Genomic DNA, 8,183 nt, shown 5'->3' with positions numbered 1-8,183 from the left:
CCTCGGCCTCCCAAAGTGCTGGGATTACAGGTGTGAGCCACTGCGCCCAGCTCCATTTGTTTTTTTTAGACGGGGCCTCGATAAAGACTTCAAGTGTGCACCACGGTGCACCACTAGCACTTTTGATTTCTAATGCTCAGGGTTGAAAACCATGTTGCAGATAAAGCTGTTTCAGCGGGGCATCCACTCATTTCCCACTTTGCTTATCTGAGGCGAAAAGCACCTAACACCTCAGCAATTTTTTGTTTGTTTTTTTTGGGTTTTTTTGAGACAACAGTCTCGCTCTGTTGCCCAGGCTGGAGGGCAGCACTTTCGGAGGCCGAGGAAAGAGGATCACCTGAGGTTGGGAATTCGAGACCAGCCTGGCCAACATGGTGAAATCCTGTTTCTACTAAAAATACAAAAATTAACCAGGCGTGGTGGCGTGCTTCTGTTAATCCCAGCTACTCAGGAGGCTGGGGCAGGAGAGTTGCTTTAACCTGGGAGGCAGAGGCTGCAGTGAGCCGAGATCGTGCCACTGAACTCCAGCCTGGGCTACAGAATGACAGTCTGTCTCAAAAAGAAAAAAAAAAAAAAAAGGCCGGGTGCGGTGGCTCAAGCCTGTAATCCCAGCACTTTGGGAGGCCGAGACGGGCAGATCACAAGGTCAGGAGATTGAGACCATCCTGGCTAACAGGGTGAAACCCCGTCTCTACTAAAAATACAAAAAAATTAGCCGGGCGTGGTGGCGGGCGCCTGTAGTCCCAGCTGCTCAGGAGGCTGAGGCAGGAGAATGGCGTGAACCTGGGAGGCGGAGCTTGCAGTGAGCAGAGATCGCGCCACTGCACTCCAGCCTGGGCAACAGAGCAAGACTCCATCTAAAAATAAATAAATAAAAAATAAAAAGAATTCTGAATGCTGACAACCGAGACTACAATGAGCCCTGCCTGCACACGCCTTCCCTCCCTCTCCTCAAGCTGGACCTGGGGTAGGCCTTTGAAGCTGGGTCCCATACAAGCTTCTGCTGTTCACGCTGAAGTGAACCTGGCCAGTGCTGCCCAGAGACCTCCGGCGGCCACCTAGCAGACAGACTGTAGCAGGATGAGCTGCAGACAAAACTCCTCAGACACTGAATTAAATTAGAGGTTTTTATTCGGCCAGCAGCGTTGGCAGACTCACGTCTTAAGAGCCGAGCTCCCCGAAAAAGAAAATTCTTGGCCTTTTTAAAGGCTTACAACTTTAAGGGTGAAAGGGTCGTGATACATCAAGCAAGCGTGGGAAACGTGACTGGGGGCTACATGCATCAGCTAACAGAACAAAAAGGTTTACAATGCTTTTTCATACAGTGTCTGGAATTTACAGGTAACACCAGTAGTTTAGGTCAGGGGTTGATATTATTATTACTTTTTTTTAACTCCTTGCACCGGGCAGTGGTGCCAAGATTGTCTGGCTATTTATCTTACTTTTGTTTTTTTCCCAACTTTTTGCATTTTCTCTCCTCCTGTCTTGTGAACTAGGCAAGGTGGCGGGAGGAAGGCAGCAGGAGTAGTAGTGGTCTCCTTCCTTCAGACCACACTCCAAACTTTGGACCGTTGGTTTCAAGCCCAGGTGGGTTCAGGTCAGCCCATACATGAATTTTCAAATATTCTACATATCTCAGGAGCTGCCAGCCAAGACTCGCCCCCACTACTGACTACCCAGCCATGTCCAGTGGAGGGCTTGAGAGGCACGGCCGAGTGCAGCACTGTCCCACTGGCTGCAGGCCCCTCTGTACCCCACCCAGGCAGGTCCGGTCCCATCGACTCATGCTGCCTGGGGGGCTCATGCTGTACTGGAGCTGAGCTTATAACCCTGGGCCGTCCTTCCTCTGTCCAACCCACCTTTTCCCAATCAGAGAGAAAAACACGGACCCACACTTTCTCCGTAATTTGATTCCAAACTGAGAAGTAAGAACATGAGCAAATCTTATTCTTTTTTTGAGGCAGAGTCTAGCCCTTGTCGCCCAGGCTAGAGTGTGATTTTTCACCTCCTGGGTTCAAGCGACTCTCCCGCTTCAGCCTCTCAAGTAGCTGAGATTATAGCCACACGCCACCATGCCCAGTTAGGCTAATTTTTTTGTATTTTCAGTAGAGACAAGGTTTTACCACGTTGGCCAGGCTGGTCTCGAACTCCTGACCTAAGGTGATCCACCCATCTCGGCCTCCCAAAATGCTGGGATTACAGGCGTCAACCACCGCGCCTGGCTGCAAATCAGGCTTAAATTTGAAGATAGAGCCAGGTGCAGTGTCTCATGGCTGTGATCCCCGCACTTTGGGAGGCAGTGGGAAGATCACTGGAGCCCATGAGATTTAGGCTGCAGTGAGCCATGATCACACCACTGTACTCTGGCTGGGCAACAAATTAAAAAAAGTGGAGAGACATGATAGAAGAGGGCCCACAGGAGGCTGTTGTGGGGCATTTGAGGGTGAGGGTGGGGCTCCTCACATCTCCCCTGCCCTCACCTGCCTGGCTGAGCTCTCACCCTCCTGTCCACTGCCCAAGGGGAGCCCCCCACCCGACATCCCTGGGCCGCTCTGCTGGGTGCTTAGTGAGCAAAGTTACCACCTTCCGCCTGGGCTGAGGGTGACTCCAGCACTGAACAGGGTTGTTCTCACGATGTTCTCCAACCCAAGTATGGCCATCAGAGAGCCCACGGAGGGCTGCACGGTACCCCCCACCCACAGGCATGGCCACTTTGCCCTGTTCTTTCAAGCATCCTGTGCAAAGGAGACAGAGCTGCCCAGGCCATGGATGGTGCAGCCTAGCCACAGGGCATGGCTCTCTCCTGGACGCGAAGCCCCAGGCTCGGGGGATGGGGCTGGCTGCAGCCATGGAGCCTGCTGGGAGAGGAGACCCCACCAGCGTGGTGTCAGGAGGAGAGTCAGGAGCTTCTAAGAAGCCAGGCAGGGGTGAGGATAGAAGGAAGGGGCTTCAGGTGGCCCAACGGTTCCTGCTGCTGCTTCACTTCCTGCGGGAACCCTCTGCAGGACATGAGGGAAGCCAGAAAGGAGAGAGCCCAGGCCAGATGGGGGCTTGAGAAGGGGCTGCGCTTAGCCCAGGAGTGGCCCCCTCTACGTGGGGCGCCCAGAAGACAGCGTGAGGCCAGGCAGCTGCCCCGAGGTCAAGAATGCTGAGGGGGCCAAAGGGACGGGGCCACACCTGGGCTTGGGCACCCAGCTCCACAGCTGTCCCTGCAGACAGGAGCAGGGGCGGCCGAGTTGGGACGGGGCCGGCACAGCTGTCAGTCTTAGACACACAGAGACCATCCAAGCAACACGACCACACACCCCTAAACGTCCAACCTGAACCTCCTCACACCACGAACCTGAACCAGGCCCAGGCCCCTCCGAGAGCCCCGGACGTCGGGAAGAACAAGCTGCGCAAAGGACTGGAACCATGTGCGCCTTTATTAGCTGTGCCACTACTTGAGAGGGATGAAGCGGGAGGAGTGGGTGGCCCCGATGCCAGGCCGGCCGTGCTTTACCGGCTTGTAGGTGATGGAGAACTCGCCTAGGTAGTGGCCAATCATCTCGGGCTGCAGGAGACCAAGAACAAAGCTGGGTGTCAGGTGATCCTGCCCGCGTCAGGCGACCCCAGCCCACCCCAGCCGGCAGGGACGGCCGCACGCACCTTGATCTCCACCTGGTTGAAGGTCTTGCCGTTGTAGACGCCCACCATGCTGCCCACCATCTCGGGCAGGATGATCATGTCCCGCAGGTGCGTCTTCACCACTTCCGGCTTCTCCATGGGCGGCGCCTCCTTCTTGGCCTTGCGCAGGCGCTTCAGCAGGGAGTGCTGCTTCCGCCGCAGGCCCCGGTTCAGCCGCCGCCGCTGGCGCGCACTGTACAGCTGCATCAGCTGCTCGCTGGGAAAGATGCACCAGGCAGAGTTTTGTGAGCGGCCCGGCCTGGGGAGACCCTACGCACTCCGGGGGACAGAGAACTAAGGCTTGGTTCTCCCCAGGGACACAGCCGCACTGGACTTGTCACTGTCCATTGTAGTGACTACAATGAACACGCCAAGTCCCTCTGGCACCCCCGCCAGATATGCGCGACTCACCGCTCAGATGCAAGAGCCACCGTGTGACTGCAGAGATTCAGAGAGAACAAGCGGCCTGGAGACCACAGCCTCAGACAAGGTGCTGCAGCGTACAGCTCGGGCCAAAGGCCTCTAAAAACGCAGGGGAAGGCAGGGAGGGCGCGGTGGCTCCCGCCTATGATCCCAGCACTTCGGGAGGCTGAGGCGGGAGGGTCGCTTGAGCCCAGGAGTTCAAGACCAACCTGGACGACATAGAGAAACCCTGTTTCTACAAATAATTAAAAAGCAAGGCCGGGCGCGGTGGTTCACGCCTGTAATCCCAGCACTTTGGGAGGCCGAGGCAGGTGGATCACCTGAGGTCAGGAGTTTGAGACCACCTGGGCAACACTGAAACCCGTCTCTACTAAAAATACAAAAATTAGCTGGACGTGGTGGTGGACCCCTCTAATCCCAGCTAATCCCCGCTACTCGAGAGGCTGAGGCAAGAGTATCGCTTGAACCCGGGAGTCGGAGGCTGCAGTGAGCTGAGCTGGAGCCATTGCACTCCTGCCTGGGCGACAGGATGAGACTCCGTCTCAAAATAATAAAAAATTAAAAAATAAAAGCGCAAACCAGTTGCCCACCACCACCCTGCCTGGAAAGGACCCAGCGACTGCCACCGCCCTTAGAATCTAAGGAGTCTAACGCTGCCCCTTATTCTAAGTCACGTGGGCTACAGACAGTGGGCTACACCTTCCAACTAAGCCGCGGAAAAGTTTGACAATGGGGGGGCAGGTTGAAAATAAGCAAAAACCTCAACGTCTCTGGACAGTTTTCTGGGCGCAAGACCACACTCAGTCCCAAACCCGGACGGAGACTGTGCTCGCCCACCGCCGCAAAGGCGCTTGGACCCCCGCCCCGCCGCCCTCGCCCGGACAAGCCCCACCGCTGGCCCAGCCCCTGCCCGCGACCCCGGCCGGCCGCCCTTACTAGGACATGTCCAGCAGCTGGTCCAGGTCCACGCCGCGGTAGGTAAACTTGCGGAAGGTCCGCTTCTTCTTCTGCTCTACTTCTGCCTGCGCGGGCGCGGGTCGGGCGTCAGCGGGATCCCGACACCCACCTCCCGGGACCACCGGACCCGAGGACACCGCGGAAGACGCGCGGCGCCGCCTGGGACAGAAGCCCAACAGGGACACACCGCCTCCACCCGTCCCTGGGAATCACGCGCGGCTCCGGGTTACGGGGACCCGGACATAAAAGCCCTGACAGGCCTTCCCGGCCCCGCGTCGTCCCGACACCCACCAGGTCCGCCCCTCGCCCCGACATCCAGCCGCCTGCAGGGTCGGGAGCAAGCCGCCGTAGCCGCGGGGACGAACTACAGCCCCCGCGTGACGGTCAGAGGTTGGATGGAGCTGGATAGACCAGACAGAGAAGCGCCAACTCGCAGCACTCACCATCTTGCCGGATCCTCAGAAAAGAACTCTCTGGTCCGCGCCTGCGCAGTTATCGCGAGACTGCCGGAGTGTTCCGCCCCCCTCGGCCGTGCAAGCACACGCGCTTCCGCTTTCCCGGCGGCGAACACGCGCCCTCTGCCGTCTGGAGGGCAAAACACAGGCTGCGGGGATTAGAGCAGCCGCCGCCTGAGGTCTGCAGAGCCGCTTCCTCCACGGAGTGGGAATTTGGACAAGTCGCCGCCCCTGTCTGAGCCTCGGGTTCGTGCTCCGTCACCTACACCATGGCACCCATCTCAACAAGTATTTGTGGAGCGCCTACTGTTTGCTCGTAGGTGCGGTTTGGCGGTTCAGGTCCCAGTGTGGGAGGAAGACAGGAGGTCATTACAGATACCGGAGCAGGGGGACAGGGCCTCGCTGAAAACCATTCAGGCTTTAACAGATAAAATTTTGTATATAAAGTTAGGGCAACATAGTGAGACTGCCTCTACAAAAAAATACAAAAATTTGTGTTTACAAAAATTTGTGTACACACGGACATAAAATAATAATAAATTCCCAGCTACTCGGGAGGCTGAGTCTCGAGCCGAGGAGGTCGAGGCTGCAGTGAGCCGTGATCGCGCCAACGGCACTCCAGCCTGGGCGACAGAGCAAGACCCTGTCTCAGAAATAAAGTTAGGAATATCACTGGGTTTGTTAAGATATGTAAATGTAATATGAATAATAAGGATAGCTCGAAAAGAAAACGGAGTAACTAGAACTATGTAGGAGTGATTTTTTTTTTTTTTTTTTTGAGACAGAGTTTCACTCTTGTTGCCCTGGCTGGAGTGCAGTGGCGTGATCTCGGCTCACTGCAACCTCTGCCTCCCAGGTACAAGCGATTCTCCTGCCTCAGCATCCCAAGTAGCTGGGATTACAGGCACCTGTCACCATGCCCGGCTAATTTTGTATTTTTAGTAGAGACAGGGTTTCTCCATGTTGGCCAGGCCATGTTGGTCTCGAACTCCTGACCTCAGGTGATCCACCCACTTTGGCCTCCCAAAGTGCTGGGATTACAGGCGTGAGCCACCGTGCCCGGCCTAGGAGTGACGTTTCTATATCTTACTGGAATTAAGTATAAAGTTGAAGGTGACTATTAACTACGACGTGGCACCTGGCTGGGCGTGGTGGCTTACGCTTGTAATTCCAGCACTTTGGGAGGCCGAGGCGGGCAGATCACCTGAGGTCAAGAGTTCAAGACCAATCTGAGGAACCCCAACTCTACTAAAAATACAAAAAATTAGCCAGGCATGGTGGTGGCATTCCTGTAATCCCAGCTCCTTGGGAGGCTGAGGCAGGAGAATCACTTGAACCTGGGAGGTGGAGGTTGCAGTGAGCTGAGATCGCACCACTGCACTCCAGCCTGGGCGACAGAGACTCCTTCTCAAAAAAAAGAAAAAAGAAAAAAAGCACAAAACCTCTGGGAACCCAAGCTTAGCTGTGGCACTGTCCAGGGAGCTGAGGTCTCCCCAGCCGTCCCCACAGTCCCAAGGGAAGCCAATTACACTGTACTCAGGGAGGGCCGAGTCTCCGTCCTGAGGAGCACAGGACCTGTGTGTCGGGCCCATCCATGTTGCCCATTTTCCTGCAGCAGATAGCGTCCTGGCTGGAAAGCTGATTTTGTGAGTGCTGCTCCTTGGCTGGGGGAGCTAATGTAACGGGAGGGGCTGACACTCAACACCATGATGACCTGTGGCGTGGAGAGACAGCCGCCCCCGCCGGGCCCTCCTGGGAGTTGGGGCAGCAGCTCCTGAGGACATGGGAGAAGGCTCTGACAGCAGGGAATGGAGCTGGCTTCCTGGGCTTAGGCGTTGAGGGGTACTGTCTCAGTGAAGAAACTGCACTGCACAGGGATGTTGGGGGTACCCCTTTTCTTGGCTCTCTCCGAACTAAGTCAAACCTTCTGTCCCCAAAATATGAACTGGGGCCGGGGGGGTGGTTCTGGCCGTCGCCTGCACAATCTCACGCCTGGCACACTGTAGGCTTCCAGTTTGGGACTTCACGGTCCTTTTTTTTTTTTTTTTCCTTGTTTTGTTTTTTGAGATGGAGTTTCACTCTTGTTGCCCAGGCTGGAGTGCAATGGCGAAATCTCGGCTCACTGCAAGCTCCGCCTCCCAGGTTCAAGTGATTCTTCTGCCTCAGCCTCCCGAGTAGCTGGGATTACAGGCACACACCACCGCACCCGGTTAATTTTTGTATTTTTAGTAGAGACAAGGTTTCTCCATGTTGGTCAGGCTGGTCTCGAACTCCTGACCTCAGGTGATCCACCCGCCTCAGCCTGCCAAAGTGCTGGGATTACAGTCGTGAGCCACCGCGCCCGGCCCTTTTTAAGTCTCGCCTTCCCTGCCAGAGTGACAGAGTATCACTTCCCAAAGATGCCCCGTCCTAATGCCCAGAACCTGGGGATATGTCACCTTCCATGGCAAAAGATATGATTAAAGGTCTTGAGATGGAAAAGCCTGGAACCCACATTCCCGGAGAACACCGGTGGTGGCCACGTCCTAAAAGTCACAGCATCCCAAGACCCACAGGGATGGGCCCAGCTCCCCATTCAGCCTCTGCCCTGAAGCCCACCAAGAGCCAAGGGCAGGGCGAGGGCGCCTCCGCCGCGTTTCAGACCTTTCCTAGGCACCGGAAGGGTAGGCACAGGCCAAGACC

At 56.0% G+C, this 8,183-nt stretch overlaps 1 protein-coding gene across 2 annotated transcripts; it reads right to left on the bottom strand.

Moving 5' to 3' along the window:
• Nucleotides 1–3,404: 3,404 nt before the first annotated feature.
• RPS15 (ribosomal protein S15) lies at nt 3,405–5,604 on the bottom strand. Of its 2 annotated transcripts, none has more exons than XM_055248305.2 (4): nt 5,490–5,604; nt 5,026–5,111; nt 3,649–3,883; nt 3,405–3,553 (listed from the first exon to the last, which is right to left on the bottom strand). In XM_055248305.2, exons 1-4 carry the CDS (start codon nt 5,490–5,492, stop codon nt 3,440–3,442), a joined length of 438 nt encoding a protein of 145 aa, XP_055104280.1. In that variant the 5' UTR covers nt 5,493–5,604; the 3' UTR covers nt 3,405–3,439. The 2 variants fall into 2 exon arrangements, with proteins under 2 accessions (XP_055104280.1, XP_055104279.1); XM_055248304.2 differs by having other exon boundaries at nt 5,338–5,523.
• Nucleotides 5,605–8,183: the final 2,579 nt, after the last annotated feature.

This window comes from Symphalangus syndactylus, chromosome 17, assembly GCF_028878055.3.
Source record: "Symphalangus syndactylus isolate Jambi chromosome 17, NHGRI_mSymSyn1-v2.1_pri, whole genome shotgun sequence".
NCBI lineage: Eukaryota > Metazoa > Chordata > Mammalia > Primates > Hylobatidae > Symphalangus > Symphalangus syndactylus.
The sequence above is the reverse complement of the archived record's forward strand: the minus strand, read 5'-3'. Positions and strand labels throughout refer to the sequence as shown.

Coding starts and splice junctions, on each gene's coding strand:
- RPS15 (XM_055248304.2), bottom strand. CDS start 5,361: ATGTCGGGGCGAGGGGCGGACCTG. Junction 3,884..5,025: donor CAGCTGCTGGACATGTCCTA/GTAAGGGCGGCC, acceptor CATCTTTCCCAG/CGAGCAGCTGATGCAGCTGT. Junction 3,554..3,648: donor TCAACCAGGTGGAGATCAAG/GTGCGTGCGGCC, acceptor GGTCTCCTGCAG/CCCGAGATGATTGGCCACTA.